This window comes from Zingiber officinale, chromosome 1A, assembly GCF_018446385.1.
Source record: "Zingiber officinale cultivar Zhangliang chromosome 1A, Zo_v1.1, whole genome shotgun sequence".
NCBI lineage: Eukaryota > Viridiplantae > Streptophyta > Magnoliopsida > Zingiberales > Zingiberaceae > Zingiber > Zingiber officinale.
The window spans coordinates 184,643,879-184,669,765 of NC_055987.1; the positions used below are offsets into that span (position 1 = coordinate 184,643,879).

General features: G+C 36.0%; 2 protein-coding genes across 5 annotated transcripts; one reads left to right on the forward strand and one right to left on the reverse strand.

Moving 5' to 3' along the window:
• The first annotated feature begins 48 nt into the window (after window positions 1-48).
• LOC122038643 (V-type proton ATPase subunit B 2-like) lies at window positions 49-15,699 on the forward strand. Of its 4 annotated transcripts, none has more exons than XM_042598473.1 (16): window positions 212-473; window positions 658-746; window positions 876-942; window positions 2,158-2,213; window positions 2,322-2,420; window positions 6,568-6,627; window positions 7,233-7,344; window positions 7,442-7,650; window positions 12,969-13,094; window positions 13,213-13,350; window positions 14,066-14,216; window positions 14,448-14,530; window positions 14,653-14,700; window positions 14,821-14,874; window positions 14,958-15,041; window positions 15,118-15,699. In XM_042598473.1, the coding sequence occupies exons 2-16, from the start codon at window positions 720-722 to the stop codon at window positions 15,304-15,306; spliced, it is 1,503 nt and encodes a 500-aa protein (XP_042454407.1). In that variant the 5' UTR covers window positions 212-473; window positions 658-719; the 3' UTR covers window positions 15,307-15,699. The 4 variants fall into 4 exon arrangements, with proteins under 4 accessions (XP_042454409.1, XP_042454407.1, XP_042454408.1 ...); XM_042598474.1 differs by having other exon boundaries at window positions 685-746; XM_042598475.1 differs by lacking the exons at window positions 212-473; window positions 658-746 and adding an exon at window positions 49-184.
• A 5,442-nt stretch (window positions 15,700-21,141) lies between these two features.
• LOC122013250 (cytokinin dehydrogenase 7-like) lies at window positions 21,142-23,515 on the reverse strand. Its single transcript, XM_042569589.1, has 3 exons — window positions 22,917-23,515; window positions 21,965-22,347; window positions 21,142-21,890 (listed from the first exon to the last, which is right to left on the reverse strand). The coding sequence occupies exons 1-3, from the start codon at window positions 23,503-23,505 to the stop codon at window positions 21,321-21,323; spliced, it is 1,542 nt and encodes a 513-aa protein (XP_042425523.1). The 5' UTR covers window positions 23,506-23,515; the 3' UTR covers window positions 21,142-21,320.
• Window positions 23,516-25,887: the final 2,372 nt, after the last annotated feature.

The following is a 25,887-nucleotide window of genomic DNA, read 5'->3' on the forward strand; positions in this document are numbered from 1 at the left end:
TTATCATTATATCCATAATCAATTTAGATCTTTATGTTAGTTAACTATCAAAGATCATCAAAATATATTTTTAAATTTTTGGTAAAAATGCCGTATCAGATTCCATCAAATTTCCTGTAATTATTTCTTCCCTTTCGTCGCGTACTGCTCCGCCTCGTCACTCCCCTCGGCGATCCACTCTTGGGTACGCTTCTATTCGGTCTTCTCAGTGGAAATCTCGTCTCATTGGCCTTCCGATTTGTGTTTTTCGAGATCTTGGTATCTAAATATGCGTCTGATTAGGAGCGATCTGCTGGTTTAGCGGATCGAATCTATGGATTGGTTTCATCGGTTCGTCACGATTGGTTCCGGTTTAGAAGAGGAAATGACTTAGGTTATCGTTATCGTGGATCTGCATATGCCAATTCTTCTTTAGCTTGTTTCTTAAGGCGCTATGTTTTGATCGATATTCCTCGTTTAAGGACATTTTGGAGGTAAGGAGTCGAATTTATGTTGATAACTATTTGTAGAGTTCTTCATCCTTAGGAAGCAGAATTATGCTGGGTGCCATTTTTTTTAGATAGAAAATAAGGCCTCCAATTAGATCACGGCTTAATTTCCTTTCACCTTTGTCTTTTTGTCTGACATGTAATTTTATATTGTTGAACTGCTATCTAGTTCTGACAGTTAAGCTGAAAAGTGCAGTTCGATATGTGTTGACATCGTGATAAGTTGATTGTATGAGCCAAAAGACCCCAATATTAAGCGTTAGTGTTTTATGTTTTTCTTTACAATTTAGAGGAAAACGTATTTTTCTGTATTAGTATATGGTAGGATATAAATACATGATTGCATTTAATAAAGATTATGATAGACGTGTTACCTAATTTCCTCAGGTTTCAGCCATGGGTGCAACAAAGATGGGTATTGATATGGAGGAAGGATCACTGGAGATTGGCATGGGTATGGAGATATCGTCATCAGTCTGCTTTTATACTAGCTGAACATTTTTTTTTCATTAAGATCATCTGATCTATGTTTTTGGCCTTATCTTTGTTTGACCATATAAACTATAAAGAAATTTGATGGGTATCTTGCTACTGATTAATTTTCAGTATATGGAAAGGACTCATTTTAGAGTTGTATGCATATTTGGGCCCAGAACTCACCATGATTTGGTTAGGTTATTTGACTACTTTTTGCATAGTGAAGTTAAGAGAAAAAATTAGTAAAATAGGTTTAAATTGCATTATCAAACTGAGAATGAAGGGTATACTAAAACTATCTTGAGTTAAATTTGTTATATCTTGGGTTAGAATGTTCAATTTAGTTTAGTTGCTTTTGTGAAATTTGAATCTTCCTGAGATCAATATGCTGAGGATTGCTAACAATGTCCAATGATACAAATGAACTAATTGGGGAGACTGCCTTGGCCTTGTATCAAAGTGTATGGCCTCCCATAGAGTGCAATGGCTGCATAAGATCCATTTATATGGATCCAAGTAGTTGGAACTTTCCTTTTGATGTCATTGTAGTATCTGTTGGCCTCCCCATATTAAAATTTGAATTACTTGAACAACAAACACCACTTTGGTTCTGGACTTTTTCTTGGCTTGCTGATCTATCACATGGAGTTTACTTATGTTGCTTTAAAGCTGGTTCCTTTTTACTAAAGCATTTGAATCCCTAGCACTTATGGGTTCTCTTGTGTTTTTGTTTTTCCAACAGAAGGGAAAAAGTTTACATGAAAAACAGTTAAAAGTCATTTCCTTCATCTCCATGTTATTGAACAACCTGAAAAAATTGGGGATGCTACAATGGCATGATTCCGTTTTTTTTATGCTGATTATGAGTCTAAAGAGTATCATTAGAGTTATTAATTGCTGCTGTTGTTATGTTATGATAACAAGCATAGTTTTGCTTTGGTTACTTACATTAAAATGATATAATGCATTGCAAAGTTATATGTTTTTTTGTCTTATTATAAACTTCAATGCTATTCAAGTTTGCATACATTTTCCTATGATTGATGATATAGAGAAATGCAGTAGGTTTTGCTCTCCATTTCTTTTATGACACTTTTTCGGTGATGATTTCATGTTGTATTTCAAGTATCAATGATTTTTTTGTAACATCATAATGTGTTGGAAGTTCATATGTTTTCCTTTTTGGTGACAGAGTACAGGACAGTGTCTGGAGTAGCTGGACCCCTAGTTATCTTGGATAAAGTGAAGGTATTACATTATCTTACCTCTGATGTATTTTCATTCTGATAAGGCGCACTAATTTTCAATTCTTTGTTTCCCACACTTCACTTTCTCATTATTACAAATGCTTTTCAGGGTCCAAAATACCAGGAGATTGTTAATATTCGATTAGGAGATGGCACTATTCGACGTGGTCAGGTCCTGGAAGTTGACGGTGAAAAAGCTGTTGTGCAGGTGTGAATGATTTTAGATATTCTATTTGAGTTTTGTACGGCATTTATAATTTTTTTCTTTGCATTTTCTGTATGATTGTTGTAAATTGAATATGAATGGTTTGTCCATTGCTCACTTGTGTGGTTTGAGTTGCAGAAGGCTTTGAAGATAAATCTTTCTCATTAGTTTTTGATAACTTATCCTTAATTTGTCATATCTTTGTAAACATCTGTTATTTGACTGATGCCCTCAGGAGTTATGAAAATTGAAATATCAAAACTAGCATCTAAGATAAAATTCTGAGTGAAGAACATTCAGAACAGTGCAAGGTAAAGGCACGAACTAGTCACTAAATCACTTCTCTTTGCAGAACTACAAGGAAATAGGTATTTAGAGTTACTAAGAACAATTTTCTTGAATATTAATTGAGGGAGTTGTATGAATCTATCATACTTTATCGGAAGTCTTTTTTTGGTGATTTTCTGTTATTTCTTTAGTGCTATTAAAATGTTTTGAGCATATGTGTATAGTTTGTCATGAAGATTATCAAAAGTTCAAGAACCTAGAAAGAAATGACTACAATGGGAAGTTTATGAATTTTTGTCATTGTAGGAGAATTCTTTGTGATGTAGCACTAGGATGAATAAATTAACAAAATTTATGAAGAGAACTTTAGTTTGATTAAATTGAAAGAGGAAATAACAAAAGGAGTTGGGGTTTCTTTTAAAAGGTCTACCCTGTAATAAATAACCTATACCTAAAATAACGTATTCCTCTTAACAAAAGTTAAATTAACCTAATTTGCTACAGCTAACCAAAATAAAATCATACACTCTTTTAAAACTTGTAAAATATAAACCTTTTCCTACTTCAAAAATTCAAATATCAATGCCCATTTATCTGTATCATTCTTCTTACCAAGGAGAACTCAATTGGGGCAAGCTACCAACGTTTTACAATTTGGGTGTTGTTTTTGGTAATTAATTTAGTGATTGAACATCATCAAAATTTTGACCTTTAACGAACATAATTTATGCATCATCTTTTTCTTTGGTCAGTCAGGTAAGGAATAGTTGCATCTTTGTTTTTCTTCCAATGAATAAGGAAATATCATGACTGACCATGAGGCAGAAATGCTTTGAAAATGATCGCTAAGGACTATGGCAGTGTGGGCTCTAGCACTGAAAGAGTATAACAAGTGACAAAGTCAACAAGATGAGATAGAGGCTCAAACACTTTCTAATGAGATAACAAATTTCTGATTAGAAAATGATTGTTCATCAGAAAACTAAATGCATAAGCATTGTAAATTTGTAATCACTTTATGATACACTATAATTCAATAATGAAACAAAGAAGAATATTAGAGGAGTGTTTGTGAGATAAGTTGAGTTCATGAATACAAGTGGACAATCTATTGTATCATCATATGCTTTATTGTAATTATTTACCTCCATTCACATAACCTGGGAGGGGTTGTGAGGGGCATTGGGTGAGCGCAATCATCTTTTGCTATAATATACTTTATTGTAATGATTACTTAATACAATTTCACTATGAGGATTGACATATGTCTGTTGTACAAGCTCTATAGAGCTCTCATTGTGGTGATAAGAAATTGACAAGGAAACTAACTCTCTAGGTTGTCAAGCTATAATAAAGTCATAGGTAACTATAAAGGGATAAATACCAATAATGTCTCAATAAATTAATAGTCACACAAATATTTGCATGCTTGGTTATGTTTCTTCATTTTTTATTTCTCAAGGTAGTATGTGTTAGGACCGTTGGCGGCTGGCTAGAGGGGGAGTGAATAGCCCTTGCACAAATTAAACAAACAAAAAGACCTTTCTCGGATTTACAGCTTGATTAAAATAACACTTGCATAAGTAAGAATAAAGAAGAAACTAAAAATAAAAAGGCACCGAGATTTTACTTGGTTACAACCGAGGAGGTTGTTAATCCAAGGATGTTAAAGCGCACTAATTTTTCCTTCAGGCGGAGAAGTCTCTTACAGCATTCAAAGCTCACAAAACAAAGCTAAACAAGAACTAGGAAGTGTACAAGTATTGTTTCAGACTATTCAGTTGTTCTACTTAGTTTCTGGGAGCAGGACTGCTTATATAGCCCTGCTCGGGGCGCCTGGAAGGGTTCCAGGCGCCTAGAATGGGATAGAAGTCTATCTCCAATGCAACGTTCAAATGCCACGTTGAACTGGATAAAAATTGGGTTCCGAGCGCCCGAAATGGCTTCGGACTGGTCCGGGTGCCCCGGGGCCAAAAATAAGCCCTTTGTTGATTTTTGGTCCCAGTCTCCTGCTTCGGTTCCGCTCGCATCGGTGTGGGTCTTCCGCTCTGGTTCCGCTTGTTTTGGTGATTTTTGCCATCCGGAATAGGGCTCACCCGAACCCAACTTCCAACCTTCTCGAGCAAGCTTCCGCTCTGGCTTCTCGTCCCTCGGAAACGCCGTGCACCTCCTTCTCATCTGCCCGAGTACTCTTCCGCAGCACCTCGTCCCTCAGACGCATCGAGCTTGTCGGCTCTCTCCCGTATCGTCCTTCTCGCTAGCTGCGTTTTTTGCTCAACGTCCTGTGCTCCTAAGTTATTGCACACTTAGACACAGGGTTAAACACAACAGGACCTAACCTAACTTGGTTGATCACATCAAAACTACCTTGGGATACCAACAGTATGAACAAGTTAATTTGCGATCTAAAGTCTTAGTGACTAGCATATCAAATTGTTCTTGATATGGTCAACTCACCAAGGGCCTCATCTAAGGTAGATTTTGTGGTTTAATACTGTTCTCTGAAAGGGTTACTTCTCTAAGGTAGTTTCTTGTGGTTTAATTAAATGCTCTTTATTCTAAAGAGAAGCGTTAATTTAGCAAGATAATAGGGTTGATTAGCTTATGGTTAGAAGGTGTCAAATCATCACATGAAACCTTTGAGTTATGTGATTCAATTTAAACTTCTTTGGATTTTGAAGAAGGGTCTTAAGTGAAGTAGGAATTTTGGGTGTTGTCTTTAATGTTGGTTCCATTTTGGAAATGATGCAGGACTCCGTGAGAGGGAAGCCTTCCACTAGGTGTGCTGGTGGGTTGGAAGAAGGGAACGAGAATCGTGGGTTGTAGATCTTGTCAGTGGAAGGTATAAACCGTAGATTTAAACTGGTGACAATGTCGGATCCAGCCCAAAAGATGCTGGTGATTTTTGAACAGAGTGGGCTTGCCTGTTGTCAGGGCGGTGACTCCTTGTTGGTTTGGCAGACGATACAATGCAACGATTATTTGCTGTGTGTAATGGAGATGAAGATGATGCACCTTGTATAGTGGAGGATGAGTTATTGGCATGGGAATGTGCAATGGCCTATGAGAGCCACATCGTTGAGGAGAGATGCTGGCTTCAGTAGGCAACTGGAAATTTTCAGCAATAGTTGTGGAGAGGATGATGCAATGGCTTAGGTGAGGGAGGCAGAGTATGGGTCTGGATTCTTCAGGGATGCTGCTCCAAACCAAATGTGTGTCTCCTCATGCAATCTAATTGGGGAACAAATCTGGAAGAGGTTTTGGAAGGTCGGAGCATAAAGGCTCAAAGGTATAGGGTAACTTTGTGGGAGAGGAAGAACGGGAACATGGTACTAAACCAATTTCCTCTTTGATGCAAGATCAAGAAGAACAAAACTCAAAGAAGAGGAAAATCAATCATACCAAGCAAATTCAAGTTTTATTGCCTGAAAAGAGGGGATTGTGGACTCTTTTAAGGACCAACCCTAACCCTAATCCTACAAACTTGGTAAACTAATAACTTTTAAAACACATAAACTTCTACTTCCATATTTGAAATTTCCTTATTAAACTGAATCTCCTACGTGAAATATATGCTAGGATTTGGGTTATTGGAAGAGAAGAAGAGTAGAAATTTGCAATAATCTGTTGTCACAGATGTTGCATATAAGTTGCATGAAAATCAGTACTATTTTTGTTTCTCAATGCTCTAGTCTATAAATATAGTATGCTAATTGTCAAGTGTGTCACTTTGTTGCTAGGTAAGAAAATATTACATTTCATTCTTGCTTTAGAACTCAATAGAGATATTGGGGGATCTAGAACTATTTTTGTTTTTAAAGTTGTCAAATTTTTATCTTCTCTTACACACTATGTTGAATAGGTTTTCGAAGGGACTTCTGGAATTGACAACAAATACACCACTGTGCAATTCACTGGCGAGGTGATAGTTTTTAACATTCTTGTATGAAATTTGAGCGCGTACATATTTCTCCACTATGTTTTAGCATTTTTTTTTTCTTTTTTATAAAATGTATTCTAATCAGTTCTGAACTATAAGATTGAAAATCTTTTATGTGTGACAACCAAGTCAGCATACAACTATTTCCTGTCACTTCACTTGAGCTTTAGTTATCACGCAAACAGTGCATGATGTCTCTGTCTCCGTTCATGAGTTTATAAATTGTACAGTCATTCAGACTACTATGTATGATGCTATAACTTCCAGCTTTGAACAACAAACAAGAAGGCATGCTTGCCTTCTACTACCATGGCTATCACTTTTTGTTAGTCTGGTAGTATGTCCAACATTTATCTTATGCAAGTATGGTATGCTCTTTCCTAGTTGAATCAATTTCATGAATTAGAATATTCTGGAGCAAGCTCTCTCCTAGATGTACAGAGGAGTTGAAAAAATTGCTTTTAAATTCAGTAACTTTAGTCATCATCCTATTCAACTCTTACTAAGAGTTCTTACTTCTTTCATGTTACTTTTAATTGTTGTTGGGCTTCCTGCATGATGCTGACTTCTATATTTTCTTGGTTTAGGTTCTAAAGACCCCTGTCTCACTTGATATGCTTGGACGCATTTTTAATGGTTCTGGAAAACCTATAGATAATGGCCCTCCTATTTTGCCGGAGGCTTATTTGGATATATCTGGTTAGTATAAAAAATTGGTTTACCTTTCAAAGCCTGACAGTGCACTAATTTCTACCCTCAAGGATTATTTACTCTCTGTGATTGACATTTGTTCCAGGAAGTTCCATTAATCCCAGTGAAAGAACCTATCCTGAAGAAATGATCCAAACTGGAATATCAACCATTGATGTTATGAATTCTATTGCTCGAGGGCAGAAGATCCCCCTCTTTTCTGCTGCTGGCCTCCCTCACAACGAAATAGCTGCTCAGATCTGTCGTCAGGCTGGTTTGGTTAAACGTTTAGAAAAAACTGACAACCTTTTGGAGGTATCCTGACTTCATTTATCTTATTTAATTACTAGTACTAAGGACATTTAGGCGATTAATTTAGCATACTTTAAGACTTGAAATTGTGTTATTTCAGCAAGATATTCAGGTTTATAGCATGGGTCCATACCAATTTGTTTCTGAAAGCAATAGCACCAACACTTTCACCTCAATACACCCATGTTAGCTATTGTAATTGACTAAAAAAACTCCCACCACAGATCAACATCAACCTTCGTGTCTTGATCTGTATGACAATCATATCTTTAATTGTGTTTGTTGTTTTTTTTGATAAAATTCTCAGGTTGTTTCCTAATTAAATTACAACTTTTATTTGCACTTGATGTAAATACATTCTATAGATTGTAAAATTTGTTGAGATGGTGTTTCTACATTGACATGGAGCATTAATGTCCAATAGGGTTTATGGATGGGCTACATAAAAAGTCTGTTGGAACCCCAAGGTTGTTTTGGTGTGACCAACAAGTTAAGTTAGGTCCTGTGTATTTTTAACTTTGTGTCTAAGTGTGCAGGAGCTTAGGAGCACAGGTACTCGAGCGGAAAACGCAGCTAGCGAGAAGGACGACACGCGGTGCGTCCGAGGGACGAGGTGCTGCAGAAGAGTACCCCGGTGGACGAGAGGGAAGCGTGCGGTGGTTCCGAAGGACGAAAGCCGGAGCGAAAGATTGCTCGGGGAGCAAGAGACGTAGCTAGCGAGAAGGTCAGCACGGGGTGCGACCGAGGGACGAAGACTGTGGATGAGTACGCTGGTGGACGAGAAGGAAACATGCAGCGATTCCGAGGGACGAGAAGCCGGAGCGGAAGGCTGCTCGAGAAGATCGGAAGTTGGGTTCGGGTGAGCCCTTTTCCGGATGGCAGAGATTACCCAAGCGAGCGGATCCGGAGTAGAAGACCCGGACCGAGGCGGGACTGAACCAGAGAAGAGGTCCCGGACAAAAAGTCAACAACTATTGACTTTTTGCTTTGAGGCGCCCGGACCCGACTTTTGACCAGGATCGAGATTTGACTCGATCTGATCGTTGGGGGATAAAGTTTATCCCCCCAGGGCGCCCTGAACCCTTCCAGGCGCCCCGACCAAGGCTATAAATATAGCCTTGGTCCAGAAGCTTTTTAATGAACTCCTGTAATTCATTTCCAACGCTTGTGCGCTTTAGTTTAGAGTTAAGCTTCTGTTTTCTGCGCTTTATTGCTGTACGAGGCTTCTCCGCCTGAAGGAGATTGATAGTGGGCTTTATCTTCCTTGGATTAACAACCACATCAGTTGTAACCAAGTAAATACTGGTGCCTTGTTCTTTATGCTTTTTATTTATCTGCTTTGTTTATTTTACAAGTGTTAGCTTAAAGAGTTCGAGGAAGGGTTGTTCTTTGTTTTTTATTTTGCAGGATATCCAACAACCCCCCCTTTTAGCCGGCCCAACGGTCCTACAAGTGGTATCAGAGCCGAGGCGCTTCAGGAGAACTAACCGCCGATCGAAGCAACGATATGGCCGGAGCTAACATCTATCCACCAACATTCGAGGGGGAGTTCGCATTCTGGAAGCGACGAATGGAGGTTTACTTTAAAACTGATTTCAATATGTTATTAATAATGAAGTATGGTTTTGTAATGCCCAAAAGCGAAGAAGGAGAAGAACTTAAGGAGCATCAATGGACTGACGAGCAGCGCGACAAATTCATGGCAAACGGTAAGGCTGAATCCAGTCTTTTGAGCGTGTTACCTGCTAAGGATCTCGACAGAGTCGGAACATACAAAAGTCCAAAAGAACTTTGGGAAAGGTTCTTGAAGCTTTACGAAGAACCACCTGCAGTCGAAGCCAACACCTCAATAGACATCGAGTTACCGACAGAAGAGTCAGAGATCAAGGAAATTGCCGAAACATCTCTCACCACCGAGCATCTACCAGAAGACGTAATCAGCTCTTCCTCAATAAACATCGAGAGCATCAATAAAGGGGGAGTAACGTCGGAAGAAAACAACTCGACAAGGGGAGAACCAATGGCCGAAAAGGTAAGTCAGGTATGGACTCCAACTTCTGAACAATTAGTTAAATCAATCAAAATGTCGCCGAAAGAATTTTGCGAATTAAAAATTAAATTGTCGAAAGAATTTTTCGAATTAGAAAATCTTCTGTCGAATAAATTTTGCAAAATACAAATAGTTTTTTCGAACGAATTTTGTAAATTAGAGATATTATCGAAAGAGTTTTTCAGATTAGAAAATCTATTATCAACAGATTTGTTCAAATTAAAATTTATGTTGTCAAAATATTTTTGCAAGCTACAAAATATTTTGTCGAATGAATCTTGCAAATTAGAAAAATTGTCAAACGAATTTTTACCAATTATTTTGTCAATACAATTTCTTGCATGTTTAATATTTGTTGCTTTAAAGCTGAAAGAAATAGCTTGTCGATTAAAGTATCTCGACAAACTATTAACCGAAATTAACATGATACAATTCTTCGCATGTTCAAATTTTATTACTTCAAATTTGAGAAATTGTAATAAGTTAAAATGGAAATTTAAAACTCTCTGATAAAAGCATTAGAATAAAATATATAAATAAATAAATGCATAGAAAATTTCTTTTAATGTTATCAATTCTCTTAAATTTTCTTGCATAAATTTTTCGGCTTAGAAATTATTGATGACGAATACTTAGAAATTTTTTCAAAAGTTATTTTTGACTTAGAAAATTTTCTTGACTTAGAAATACTTTTTAGAAAATCTTTGAAATAGATCTTTATAAATTTTCTAAGTGTCAACCCTTAGATTTTTCTTGCAACCCCAATTTTTTATGTGATCAAAGGGGGAGAAGAAAAAGTATAAGTGTAGGGGGAAGTAAAAAATTAAAAAATTTGAAATTTAATGTTTCTATCTTGAAATTTAATGTTTTTATCTTGTTGCACGTTAGTGCAAAATAAACTGTTTAATTTTCATATCTATTATTGACCCTAGCTTAACTTGGGTTGATCACATAAAAAAGGGGGAGATTGTTGGAACCCCAAGGTTGTTTTGGTGTGACCAACAAGTTAAGTTAGGTCCTGTGTGTTTCTAACCTTGTGTCTAAGTGTGCGTGTGCGGGAGTTTAGGAGCACAGGTACTCGAGCGAAAGACGCAACTAGCGAGAAGGATGGCACGCGGTGCGTCCGAGGGACGAGGTGCTGCGGAAGAGTACCCCGGTGGACGAGAAGGAAGCATGCGGTGGTTTTGAGAGACGAAAGCCGGAGCGAAAGATTTCTCGGGGAGCAAGAGACGCAGCTAGCGAGAAGGTCAGCACGGGGTGCGATCGAGGGACGAAAACTGCGGATGAGTACGCTGGTGGAAGAGAAGGAAACACGCAGCGATTCCGAGGGACGAGAAGCCGGAGCGGAAGGTTGCTCGAGAAGATCGGAAGTTGAGTTCGGGTGAGCCCTTTTCCGGATGGCAGAGATTACCCAAGCGAGCGGATCCGGAGTAGAAGACCCGAACCGAGGCGGGACTGAACCAGAGAAGAGGTCCCGGACAAAAAGTTAACAACTGTTGACTTTTTGCTCCAAGGCGCCCGAAGTAGTCCGGGGTGCCCGGACCCGACTTTTGACCAAGATCGAGATTTGACTCTATCTGATCGTTAGGGGATAAAGTTTATCCCCCAGGGCGCCCGGAACCCTTCCAGGCGCCCCGACCAAGGCTATAAATATAGCCTTGGTCCAGAATCTTTTTAACGAACTCCTGTAATTCATTTCCAACGCTTGTGCGTTTTAGTTTAGAGTTAAGCTTCTGTTTTCTGCGCTTCATTGCTGTACGAGGCTTCTCCGCCTGAAGGAGATTGATAGTGGGTTTTATCTTCCTTGGATTAACAACCACATCAGTTGTAACCAAGTAAATACTGGTGCCTTGTTCTTTATGCTTTTTATTTATCTGCTTTGTTTATTTTACAAGTGTTAGCTTAAAGAGTTCGAGGAAGGGTTGTTCTTTGTTTTTGATTTTGCAAGATATCCAACAACCCCCCCCCTCCCCGGCCCAACGGTCCTACAAAGTCAAGTTCTCATAGTTGGTTTGTCATTGTATCTTGTTTACTGTATCATCACGCCTTGAAATCCAGTAGGGATAATTGATAATATTGGACTTCTCATCTCCACCAAGAGTTTGTTGAAAATGACAAAAATCAAGGTTTGCTACTGGAATTGTGTGAAATGGAGATGAAAAGGAGAAGAAAGGAAAGATCAAAACTTTGTTTGAAGGAAGAAAGGAGTTGGCGGATTGTAAAGTTCCAGTTGAAGGTATGGGGCGAGTTTGTGCCATTCCTGTTTGTGATTTCCAGTGTGGAAGCGAGTGAGTTTAGGGTCTGTGGAGAGTTCTGGAAGTCATGTTTTTCAAGAAGTGGAGACTGATAGGTAAGTTAGGATTCGTTAGAATTTTTAGTAACGCTATAACTGAAACAATTATGAAATTATTAATAAATTAAGTATTTTAATCAAATTAAATCAGATTTTGAATTTCATATTGATTATAGTAAATCAAAGTTTAACATAATTAATTTAACAATTAAATAAATTTAAATCTAATATAATTAACTAAGATTGATTTAATCAGAATTAGTTTAATTTAATTTGATTTAAATTATATTTATTTAATAAAATGGAATTTAAATTGATTAAATAATGACTTAAATTAAATCAAATTTTAAATCATAGATTCATTTAATTAAATTAAATAAAATTTTAATTTAATTAATCTAACTAGAATTAGACACCACCTAGTGGGAAAAGGCTTGGTTGTTGTTGTTGTTGTTGTTGTGTAACTAGAATTAGATTTTTTTAAAATAGGAATTTGAATCTAATATTATTAATTAAATTTAATTATATTAATTAAAACTGAGTTAATCAGAATTGAAATTGATTGAAATTGTTACTTTGTTCTTTCCATATTTTTTAATTATTAATTTTGTTTTTCTTGAATTTTTTTACCAATTTCAATTGGATCGATTCAAGATAGCTGATATCTAGGTTTACTGCCAGCCATGGAACATACTACCAAAAGTAGGTTACTTTAGTCTTTAGATATACAATTAAAATGCAGGACCTAATTATTATGCTTATTTCACATTCTTAATTAATCATTAATGAGTGCAAAATTATGAAGATTGCCTTTTATGTTTGTATTTGTTTAACTTACAGGTATAGGTAATATAGGAAGTGAGGTGTTTAGTTGCAATAACTATAACAGTAATTTTACTTCTATCACCATCAAATCTAGTAATTTTTACTTTGACACTTGGGCATATAATTCATATATTTGTTTCCTTCTATCTGCAGGGTGAGGAAGACAATTTTGCCATCGTATTTGCTGCCATGGGAGTCAACATGGAAACTGCACAGTTTTTCAAGCGTGATTTCGAAGAGAATGGTTCTATGGAAAGAGTGACACTCTTTCTAAATTTGGTAGGTTATTTAATATTTCTATAATAAGTACCTCATGGTATTATATCTTTTCCCTGCCAATGTCTAACGTGTAATAAATGGGTTAAGAATATATTCAGTTTCATACAATTTTGTCCAGGCAAATGACCCCACAATTGAGCGCATTATCACTCCACGAATTGCTCTCACAACAGCAGAATATTTAGCTTATGAATGTGGGAAGCACGTGCTTGTCATCTTAACTGACATGAGCTCATATGCTGATGCTCTTCGTGAGGTAGGACTCCATTCTAGTTCTTTTTCTGAATGTTCATATCATTTTTTTTTTATCTCGTCAAATTTGTTTCTATATAGGTATCATGTCTAGAATGTATGCTATAAAATTTAATTGCAGAATGAATTCTTTATGCTCTTGAAGCAATAATGTTATATTGTTTTATTTTATGTTAATCTCTTGAGATGATGATGGGCGGCAATCTTCTTATGGCATGCAATATGTTTATTTTTTAAAAAAATATATATAATAATGATTTTTTATGTTTTATGATAAATGAGTGAAATCTTCTCAGCCTGTTTACATAATGATATCATGTCACCCTCTGATTTTGCCTCTAAAGTTTGTATTTCATGATGTTTAGTGTTCTTGTTGTGTTATTGGCTATCTTATCAGCCTATCATTGTGTTGCATCATTGTATCATACCATTGTTTCCTTGAGAGTATTAAGCTGCACACTTTAAACATAGGGTTCTATGCAGCAAGTTTCAGCCTTCTTTTCTGAAGTGTAGTCCAAAATGGAGTTTTATTCTGTGCACATGCCTGTACTTGTTTCATCTTTCTCTACCAATTTAGTTTCACTTTAAGCTATAATTAGTTTGTATTCAGGCAAATTGCATCGTAAAAAACTTTATGATTCTCATTTTAGCTCAAGCCCTTCCAAATGTTGATGTGCAACTTGATGAATTAAATGTTTTCTTTACCTTAATGAATTTAGGTATCGGCCGCCCGCGAGGAGGTGCCGGGTAGGCGTGGTTATCCTGGATATATGTATACTGATCTGGCAACTATATATGAGCGAGCTGGACGTATTGAAGGTAGAAAAGGCTCCATTACACAGATACCCATCTTAACCATGCCCAATGATGGTATGTATTGTATTGACTTTTTGATAACTCACTAATTCTTTTCTTTTCTTATCCTCTTCCCAATTGAAAGTTTAGACGTAGAATTCTCTTGGAAATAATTGGTATATAATATCTGCAACTGCAAGAGATTATGCTCTCTATATCTTGATAATGTTATGCTTTATCCCATTTGCAGTATATTTGGGAAGAATAATTGGATTATTTGGATTGAAATTTTGCATTTCTGAACAGATATAACACATCCTACTCCCGATCTCACTGGTTATATCACTGAAGGTCAAATATATATTGATAGGCAGCTTCATAATCGGCAGGTAATTTACATCAGACACTTGTCCCTAATATAGTGGCTCATTAGTCTACCATTTGTTACTTTGTCTCATGGAATAATACTTGTCCTAGGGGATTTATTGGACTAATCTCTTCTACAATGCAGATATATCCTCCAATCAACGTTCTCCCTTCTTTATCTCGGTTGATGAAAGTTAGTTTCTTTACAGATTTTATATTTTCTTTTCCAAATCATGGAGATTGTATGTTATCATGCGAATGACAAATTCCTTTCTTAATTTAGTCATTCTAATTTTATTCATTCACCTTGCAGAGTGCTATTGGTGAAGGCATGACTCGTCGTGATCATGCGGACGTTTCCAACCAGGTTTGCATAGGTCCTCACACCGATTGCATTTATACTTTGCATTTGAATCTCCATTCATTCGATTGTTTTCCTTCATTATACAGCTCTATGCCAATTATGCCATTGGAAAGGATGTTCAAGCAATGAAAGCGGTCGTGGGAGAGGAGGCTCTGTCATCTGAGGATTTGGTTATTTTTTCTCCTTTGTTTGTATGACCATGCAAAAACAAATGACCTTGACCTTTTTGCAATCTTTGTGGTGCAGCTCTACCTGGAGTTCCTGGACAAGTTTGAAAGGAAATTTGTTGCACAAGGGGCTTATGACACCCGCAACATATTCCAATCCCTTGATCTGGCATGGACTCTGCTACGTATCTTCCCTCGCGAGCTTCTCCACCGTATTCCTGCAAAGACCCTAGACCAGTATTACAGTAGAGAAGCAGCAGCACACTAATTTCCTCGGACAACTCTAAGATCTTCATTGATGTCTGCACGAATAAGTTGCTGTTGTACTAAAGCTCAGAAACTCAGGCTCCTTTTTCTTGGTTAAATCTCTATATCCATTTTTTTTTTTCGTTTGCAGTTAATAGAGTAATTTTATTGCCTGAGCACCTTTTGTAACAATATGCTCTTATACACCACTCGATTCTGCTTAAAGTGGAGAGCTTTAAGCGGCCTGTATGTTGTCGGAAGCCTTCCTCGGATTGACTTAGTTTTTTTTTTTTTTGGTGCGATTATAAAAACCATATGGCTCTTTCTTCCCACAGGAAACTTTATTTGGATCGCCTGAGCGTTTTGTATGTTGGCACAATCTTGATGGTATATCAAACTAACATTTTCAATGCTGTCTCGGATATTAGATCGGTTTATACATCATCATAAAACAATAACTAGGTATACTATTTCTTCGCTCGTTTACTTGTAATTGGTCATGTTCTGTATTGCTCTCCGCTGCTTGTTTGACCGAAGTTACGAGTGGTATTTGTGAATTTTCCATCTTTTTTTTCTTGTTAGCCTCTCAATTTAATGTACCCGGTTCCATTGCGATTTGCGAATGACTTGTGTTTTGGCGCATCTTTTTAATCTTGTAGGTATGCTATTTCCTACTCATGCAGGAGGAGCCATTCACTCTTACACCAATTCATCCTCGAGTCCATGTAGAAGAAAGTAACAGGAGAAGGCACACACACCTTTTACCGCATGTATAGCGCCGTTTTGTCCGATAACAATAACGGGAGATGGTTACTCGCCAACAGACTACTTTAGATTTGCTATTTTAATGGTCCCTTTAGCAGGGCCGGCTCAAAGCATAGGCTATTAAGGTCTAGACCCTTATTGATATTAAATATTTAAAATTATGATTAAAATAAATTTTAGTCGAGATTTATTTTAATTAGTAATTTTAATTTTTTACTATCTAAATTATATTTGGTCAAAAATTTTAAATTTTTTATAGATTAAATCTGGATTTTTTTAAATTTTTTACTCGTTTTAAATTTAATTGCTAATTTTAATTTTTTACTATTAAAATTAGATTTGTTTGATATCTTTTTTTATTTTTTTATTAAAATTTAATTAGTAATTTTAAATATTTTACTGATAAAATTTTAATTTATTAATCAAAATTAAATTTGGTTAATAAATTAAAATTAGATTTGTTTGATATCTTTTTTTATTTTTTTATTAAAATTTAATTAGTAATTTTAAATATTTTACTGATAAAATTTTAATTTATTAATCAAAATTAAATTTGGTTAATAAATTAAAATTAGATTTGTTTGATATTTTTTTATTTTTTTATCAAAATTTAATTAGTAATTTTAAATATTTTACTGATAAAATTTTAATTTATTAATCAAAATTAAATTTGGTTAATAAATTAAAATATTTATTGGTTATACTTAATTAATATTTTTTATAAAAATACTTTTAAAAGTTAAAAGTATATTTAATATTGTAGTATTATTTTTTTCTTAAATTTTATTTTTTTTTCACTGTTTTTTTTAATAATTCACCATTGATATTTTCTAGCTAAATATTTTTCACTAAATAAATTTTATTAATAATTTATCAAAATTAAAATTGATAAAAAGATAATTTAGTTCATGAAGCTCCCGTCAATATGTGATTCTATGGGAGAGTTTATTATACGTAGTGACTATATCTAGAACCTATTTCCTCTAGGTCAAACAATAATTTTACTGTTGTGTCAAGACTTTCTTTTCTCTCGAAGTTAAAAATGATTGATAATTTTTTGAAAAAATTATAATTAAAATGTATATTAAAAGTATTACAATAATTTATTTCTTGATTCTAAATTAGTTAATATAAAATATTTTTTATTTTTAAAATTTTACTAATAATAAAAAGTGAGGTATGACATAATATAAAGTTATTACTATGTGACTTAATTAGTCATTGCTTTTAATTGTATAAATAATCATTAACAATACATGGAATTGTTCTTTTAAATTTTACTAATAAAATTAAATGTTGTCCCCGAGACATGGTTGAGTTGGTTAATACGGGGTAGATATTGTTACGCTCTCCCTGTAGTGGCCAATTGCAACTTGATCATAGGGTCGATCATGTTGGAGTGCTAGGGTGGTAAATTCCACCTTTTACTATAAGTAACAAAATTAAATATTTCTAATAATATTTATTAAAAAATATTAAAATTTTATTTTCACCTAGAGCTTCAAGATTTATTTAAAAAATATTAAATTCTTTTTTTCGCCTAGGCCTCATGAATGATTGAGATGACCTTGCCCTTTAGTGTCAGTCCCATAGATATACAAAAAAGTAAATATAGATATATAAGAGTTAGACGCATGATGAAATAATTTTATATCATCGATTCTTAAAAATTGATCTTAACCATTATACTAGAGATATCATATATCCATCATGTTACATTATAGAGATGAAGATGTATTTGGGTGGTCCTCGAGCATATTCAATGAGCACGTCTCAACTACCTCTTAATAAATACATGAGCCTCAAGAACCGTGTTTCTGATAATACTTCCGATTTGTTTTTTTTTTAAATAAAATAAAATACTTTCTTAGTGTGGACACCAATCTTAAAGGATGCTCTACGTTCCGTATGGTGGACGATATGCAATAAATGTAGTTCCAAAGTTTTATTAGGCTGCAAGAAAAGATTTCAACATTTTAGCAAAGAGCATCGTCAACTACTTAAAAGTACTTGACTTTTGAATTTAATGTGGAGCTCTCTCACCTTATTTTGCTTGTCTCATTCTCGCTCAAAGATTAAAAACATTTCAGAATCAATAATCCATTAATTCCAATCAATTATATTAATAGTCATATTTATGCCTGCTTTACTCCCATGAGTTAACGTAGTTGCTACGTATGCTTCAGGTCTTAGGATAAATTTTTAATGAATATGAAAATATTTCATTAGATGTCTGATCTTTTTTATATAAAGGACTGTTATGCTAAGATAAATATTCTTTATAATTTACTCCATTCTAAAGTGTAGGAGGTCATCCTGGAGTGATTAATAAGGTGACAGCTATATATATATATATATATATATATATATATATATATATATATATATATATATATGTTAAAGGTAAAATTTAATTGTCTAAATCCTAAGTTAAAAAAATACTATTAAATATATACCCTGTGAATATTATTTTCTTTTAGTTTTAATTTTTTTTAACTTGAAGACTATAACTTAACTCCTAAATACTAGACAAAATCTAATTTCATTTAAAATTATTTACTATCATTCTATTTTCAAATATTTTCTTCTTGAAATGATATAATTTGTATTATATCCATCCGTCTTCACTATATAGCACAGAGCACATGTATAAATTTGGCAATCATTAAGAACTTTGCTAAAATTGCTTATAGTCAAGAATTGTTTCAATCGATCGATACTTATCAAACACTTTCAATTAAAAATATTTAAAAGTCAATAGTTGACGTGTCAATTGACTTATGGCTGTTCTTGTGTGTGTAAATAAATTATGTGATATTTTAGGCATATAAACTAATCGGCATTTTTTATATCTACAAAAAAAAAAGTACTTGGGCAAAAATTCATTGATTAACCACCTTTCATGCATAATCCTTTAGTACAACGTCTAAAAGGAAATGGATTGATGTACTCCTTCCACATAATGTAGTTGTAATTCATTTGGAAAGATTTAACTCCAAGAATCAAGAAGGCCATTAAAAATAAAAAACAAAAAAAATAATAATGAAATTAAGAAAATATATAGTCGTTATCTATCGTACTCCCCTCCAAGATATGTATGAATGAAATCTACGAGACATGCAATGTCATTATGATAGGTGTCGACTACATTGAGTACCAAGAATGGTCCCGACAAAGAAACTTGATAACTTAAATGTCAACTCTAATTTTCAAGATCCTCCAGAATCTAAATTAATAGATATGATCCATTGACGTTGCCCTCTAGATCTCCTCTATCTCCCAAGCAAGAAAGACGTCAATTGCGACGTATATGTTTTGGTAAAAATTTTCTAACAAAATTATATATTGATCGTCTGAAACGGCAATGATCATCCAAAGTAAGGTGGAGATAAGAATTCCATTTCCTTAATTAGTTTTAGTTGACTTATTAGACCTAAGTTAGCGTCCCACTTGTATCGACTTTTTCATACTATATATTAGTGTAAGTGGTTGCTTGCCAACCTTCGATCAATTACTATTCAAACTTGTTGATTTTTAGCATTGCATACATGTGAATTTTCTAATATTTTCTAAAGTTTGTAGATAATTTTTATCCATATTAAGTAGTTACTCCCCTGGTATTGAGATGGTCTATCTTAGTGATTAATTTTTTTTTAACCATAATCAATATTAAACAATTGATATTAAAAGTTTTTTTATTGATGAAGTTTTTGATAATAATTAAATAATTAAATTAATAATTAAAAAGTACCATTAACATATATGATGTGGTGGTAAAGGGGGGTCGTCCAATTTGAATCAGAAGTGGGGTTAGTTGTCAACGTGGAAGTCAAAGTTAAGGTAGTCAACGCTAGAGAGTTAACGGGCTCACCCATAGTGGCCGAACGGAGGTCAACTACAATTGCTAATCGGGGCCGGCAATGTCCGATCGACAGATGGCTTCTCCGAGTAGAACGTTACGGCCAAATCCTTAGGCACTTAGTACGGATCGAGGAGTGAGATCGGAGCACTTGTCTGATCGAGTGGATACAGTCTACTGGACTCGGTTACCGCTGGGGAGAGCAATCGAAGTCGATTGAGCGGAGGGGTCCGTAGCCGAGCGGCTACCCCACTCGACTGAGCAAAGAGATCATTGACGTATCTCTTAGTATCCTTCTTGGAGATAGTGTTGCCGACACAAGACATGGTCAACAGACAAATCGTACGACGGAAGCTTCTATTGTCTCATCAGGGATTTGCATGCCTTGCTAAGGTATGATGTCAGAGATACTTTTCTGACATGTCCTTTCATGGAATTGTTGGGAAAGCGTGCTCATGTCTTGGGGAGCATGCATGTTGTCCACCAGGACACTATATAAAGGGGGGTTCATGCATCTGTAGATCGGATGTATGCATTATTTACTATTCATGTCTGTGCTTACTGTTGTTTTGTTTTCTTCCATCTTTCTGGTGACTGATTCGAGTGTCGGAGGGTCAATGCCGGGGACCCCTTATCTAGCTCGGTACTAATATTTCTTGTGTTGTAGAGTGGAGCAGATTCTATACGCGGTCAATTACTTGTCATTAATAGTTTTAACCATAAACCTTATGTTGATTTGATGAATTTAGTATTAAAATTATTATAATCAAAATTTTTAATGAAAAATTATTCATAGTGAATCATACCATTTTAATAACTAATTTGAACTACTACCATGCACTGAATTGATCTCGAACCTAATTGAGTTATATTGCAACTTTCACCTTCTTTTGAAGCCTAATCAAAGAGCAAAACTTATCATTCTAGAACTTAGAGAACCCAAGTTTATTTAAATTTCCCCATCAAGGTCTAAACCTATAATTAATGAGATCTTCCCCAAACCCATGCCTAATCTACAACTACCACTATACTACTCCTAGGCAAGTTCTTCATTCATGACAAGCAACTTGAACCCCCATAGTCAAAAACTCCTAAACCTCCAATTTCAACATACCTTATCAATTTGTCCAAGGAACGTAACTCTCAAGTCAAATCGATATCATTGTAGTCAATTTGTCTAAAGAGATGATCAACAATAAGGCTTGAACAACTACAACAACTAGCTAGTTTTCCCAAGTCTTCCTTTTATTATTGATCATGATAACAAGATCCCACCAAACAATCGATCGAAATCTTCCCTAGAAGTAGAAACCTAAATCCATTGTAGCTATACTGACTATATAGCTAGATCTTTGCATGCAAATGCATGCATGCATTATTATGTTCTTGCGTCCTAGTGTTTTAATTAATTATTACACTGCAAATATGTGTTGCCCTGGAGCCAGCAGTGCCTTGGGGTCATATCTCCTCTTCAACTGAACAAACTTTTCCCACTTCACTGACCCAAAATGCCTCTCCCAGTCTCCCTGCGACGTGTACAGAGGCAGATACTGCTTCACCTCGATCCCATGCTGCTGGCAGAACCCTAACACTTCATCATTTAGGGCACCAAAGCTTCTCCAGTCCTCCACTGTGGCTGCAGTCCAAAGGAACCCTACAACATAGAAGACCTCCTCATCAGGCACCGTGGCAGTCATGAGATCATTCCACCTGTTCTTGTTCATGGGGTAGAGAAGTACGAGGCCTGTGGGGTTGATGTTGTGAAGGATCCCTTGGAAGACTCCGATTTGGAAGTCCCTGACTCTGGACTTGGGTAAGAAGAGATTGAGCCAAGGATGAAAAACACGAGTACTGCTGGTGGAGTTGCCTTCTACTCTTTGTATCTCGATGTGGACTCTGTCGAGGAACTCGAGGTAAGTCACGTCGTTGCTGAAGTTGAAGCCAGGGACAAAGTTTAGCTCTCCCAGCAGGCCTTCGATTTTCTGAGATTTATATCAAGAATATATAATTTTAATTTAATTTGATTTTATAAAATGATTTAATTTGTAGATCGTACCTGGTCTACTACAGTGTTTGAGTCATAGTACATGGCTCCTTCCAAAAAGTAGAGTGTGTCGAACTCGGCCGCCAGCCGGTTGATGCTCTCGACCGCCTGGTTCGAGTAGAATGTGGAATTGTCGACTGATTGATGGTTTAGCATGACCTCCCCCTCTACGTAGTCGAACCCGATCGGGTCCGGCTTCGAAATCAAAAACTCTTGGTCCTTCGTAAAGTTGTCTAAGTCAGTATAGAATAGCCTCAGCCATCGGACCCGTGCCGGTGCCGGTCGGAGAGCGATGCGGGCCCGGGTGATGATGCCGAGCTGACCGAGCCCGCCGAGGGCTCCATAGAACAAATCTTGATTCGACTCGCCCGAGCACGTTATTAGTTCACCTTGTCCTGTGATGTAATTTTACCATAATTAAATATTTATCTTAAAAATCGAAACAAAGTGAACCAAGGAATTAAAACGTATAGCTACTTTTTGCTGACTTCTTTCCTTATTATTAATTAGCCTCAAACCAAAATAGCTTCTTGTCTCATCTTCTTGGAAATAAATAAGCAACAAATATTGGTGACAAATTTCTTTTTGTAGGGGGAAAATCGATGCACGATTTAACAAAGTCCTTGTGATGCTGATGGACTCCAAATTAAATTGCCCATTGGAATTTATATATATTTATATAGAAAAACAGATTTTTGTAATTTGATATTTTAAAACAAAAAGCTAATAAAATACTTATAAATCATTTTCAAATTAATTTATTGTTTTTTCAGTCATCTAAAAAATCGACACGACGGTCATGTCGCATATGTCAATACTCGGTGAAATGAACATTAATATACGTAAGCATCTTAATTAATATATACTTTAATATAATATAATATTTTTTTTTAAGAATTAATTTCAGTGTTGATGCGTATAATTAATTATTTAGCCCTTTAAATAATGAGTTAATTAATTTTACCGGTTAGGACGTCCAATTCGTAGACGGTGGAGATCTGCGGGCCGTGCCGGAAAACCTGCCCGCCGATGCCGGCGTTCGACAACGTGCCTCCGACGGTCAAGTACAAGTAGTCCGTCCACGATCGCGGCGACAACCCTAGTTTCAGAGTCTCCTCCAGCACCTCGATCCACAGATGCTCTCCGCCGGCGTCCACGTACATGCCCTCCGTCGACACATTGATCCTCCGCCTCCCGCCGCTGTTGCCGAGCGCCGCCATGTCGATGACCACACCGTCGGGCGCGAAGGCCTGCCCGTGGACGGAGTGCCCGTTGCCGCGGGCGGCGACGGGCACCCGAGTCTCAACGCCGTGCACAAAGCGGAGGAGCACCGCGATGTCCTCCACCGACGAGGGGCGGAGCACGGCCGCCGGAGGCGGCGCGCTGGTGACGCCGCCGTAGTCGGTGGCGAACCTGGCGGTGGCGTTGCTGCTGGAATCGAGTTTGCTCGCGATCTCGAGCGGGACGTGGTCGAGCCACGCCGCCGAGATTACTGCGGCGCTCGCGGCGACGGCGAGGAGCGCGACGGCGAGCGCAAGGCGGTTGAATGCCATTCCGCGTATAATTAAATGAACACAGCGGTGGACTAAGTCGAAGCGGACTATTAATTTATAGCCGGCAATAATAATACAAAATAATCAAGAATTAATTTTAATTAAATTCAGATTTATTATATTTAGTATCACAATCAAAATTGATATTATAATTAAGATGGACATAAATCAAATAGTAAAAATAATAATTTCAAATCTATTATATTTATTACTATTGATTTTGTCCAAAAATAATGAATAAGGCTGACTGGGGATGTGACTCAGTTGACCTTGCGAAGACTCCGCTCTGATCCGTAATATAAGAAACGTCAGTGCCGGACTAAGGAAGAGATCCTTGGTGTTGGCCCTAAGATGCTCAAATTAGTCATCGGAATCGTAGAAACAAGGCGGAGCAACGTAGCAACTAGTACTGAAAGCACAAGCGTGAATAATGAATAGCACATAGTTTCACTGATGCATGAACCTCTCTTTATATAGTGCTACAGTAGGTAATGTGTATGCTCCCCAAGGCACAGGCATAGGCACGTTTCCTATCGTCAAATGAAAAGACATGTCAGGAAAGTGTCTATGAAACCATACCTTAAAAGGGCGTGTAAATCCTTAACAAGATGGTAAAAACTTCCGTCGTACGATTTACTTATTGACCATGCCCTATTGTCAGCGACATTACCTCCCAGAGGGATATTAAGAGATATCGGAGGGGTCCCACTATTTAACCAAGGGGGGTAGCCGCTTGGCTAGGATTCCCCGCCCGGTCAACATCAGTTGCTCGTCTTCGTTTTGACTTGGTTCAGTGGATTATTTTGTGTCCGACCAGACAGGTGTTTCGGTCGCCCTAGTGTTTCTTCGAGCAGTAATGAGCATCTGATGTTGTTGCGGTAGTGATCCCGTTCAAACGAGCAATCTATTCCGATGAACTTATTAGCCGACCAGACACTTCTAGCCCCGATCGACTGTTGATGTCGACTGTCGCTTGGCCTACTTTTGGCGAACCCGTGGTTTTTCTAGCGTTGACTTCCTTAACTTTGACCTCCCCGTCAATTACTATCTCTGCCCTCTGACCCACATTTAGTGGGTCTCCTTTATCGCCACATCAACTATGCTTATTATTGTATGTCATATTTAATTTTTTCTATTATTATTTAGACAACCTAAGCAATAGATCAAAGAATTGTTTTCTAATATATTTCTTTCCTCTATCTATTAGTTTACACATGATATCAGAGTCATCTTCTCTTTCTTCTAATTTTCTTCTTTCGAATTTTTGTTAGTTACAAAAGTTTCTACATGCTGATTTGATATTATCATATATAATGTGGCAACCTCAATAACTTCGACAATGACAATAGTAACTTCAACAGTAACATCTTTTCTTCTTTTTTTAATAATTTTTTTCTATGGATGATAGCAATTTTAGCAATATCAATTTTAGCAAGAAAGAGTTATTATTTGTTCATTTTATTTATGTCTTCGTGTTTTCTTTTCTTTTCTTTGTTTTTGTTTTTTACTTCTTTGTTCTATAAAAAAAAACAAAGAACAAAAGAGGGAAAAAACGAAAAAGGCCAAAAAAAAATAAAATAAAATAAAAAAAGCAAAAACAAACAGTGTGCAAAAAAAAGAAAAAAAAAATCTTCTTTATGTTCTATTGAGATATCATCATAAAATATCTTTATATATATATATATATATATATATATATATATATATAGTTCTCTCTTTTTTATGTTAAATTTATCATGATAATTATTTATTATAAAAATTATAATTTATTCCTTTACTTTATATTTATGATTTACTGTCATGTTGATAGTATTTCATCTTCACCTCGAAAAGATGATTTATACTATGCTATTTGATTTAAGAAGGATCAATTAGTCTTGACTTTGTTATTCTCATCAATTACTGAGTCTATACTTTCTATGCTTGTTGGACTCAACACTTTTCGTCAAATTTGGAAAGTTCTTGATCATTCTTTTATATCCCACTCTCAAGCACGGATCCTCCAACTTCGTTTACAATTACAGTCTATGCAACGAGGAGATGCTTCTATCAATGATTATATGAAATCAGTCAAGACCATTGCCAACAACCTAACTATAATTAGACATCTTGTCTCTAATCCAGAACTTTTAATACATGTTCTTGTAGGTGTTAGTTGCTACTCGGAAAACCTAATGGTTCTACTGTACAAAAATTTTGTACAAAGGTCTGAACCTTTTCCTATCTACCATGTGTTCTTTTAAATTAAACTTGGATCGCCTGCGGAACTTAACACGTTTGATCCAAAGTGTAATCTATTTGTTCTTTTAGGTTTAGACTCGGATCTCCTGCGGAACTTAACACGTTCGATCCAAATCACCTAGGTTATTAATTTCATTAAAT

What these genes read in the sequence shown, in the direction of transcription:
- LOC122013250 (XM_042569589.1), bottom strand. Translation starts at nt 23,505, where the DNA reads ATGGCATTCAACCGCCTTGCGCTCGCCGTCGCGCTCCTCGCCGTCGCC. An exon ending in CGAATTGGACGTCCTAACCG is followed by an intron (nt 22,348 to 22,916) that starts GTAAAATTAATT and finishes ATTACATCACAG; the next exon opens with GACAAGGTGAACTAATAACG. An exon ending in CAAACACTGTAGTAGACCAG is followed by an intron (nt 21,891 to 21,964) that starts GTACGATCTACA and finishes TATAAATCTCAG; the next exon opens with AAAATCGAAGGCCTGCTGGG.
- LOC122038643 (XM_042598473.1), top strand. Translation starts at nt 720, where the DNA reads ATGAGCCAAAAGACCCCAATATTAAGC. An exon ending in TTATCTTGGATAAAGTGAAG is followed by an intron (nt 2,214 to 2,321) that starts GTATTACATTAT and finishes AATGCTTTTCAG; the next exon opens with GGTCCAAAATACCAGGAGAT. An exon ending in CTTTATCTCGGTTGATGAAA is followed by an intron (nt 14,701 to 14,820) that starts GTTAGTTTCTTT and finishes TTCACCTTGCAG; the next exon opens with AGTGCTATTGGTGAAGGCAT.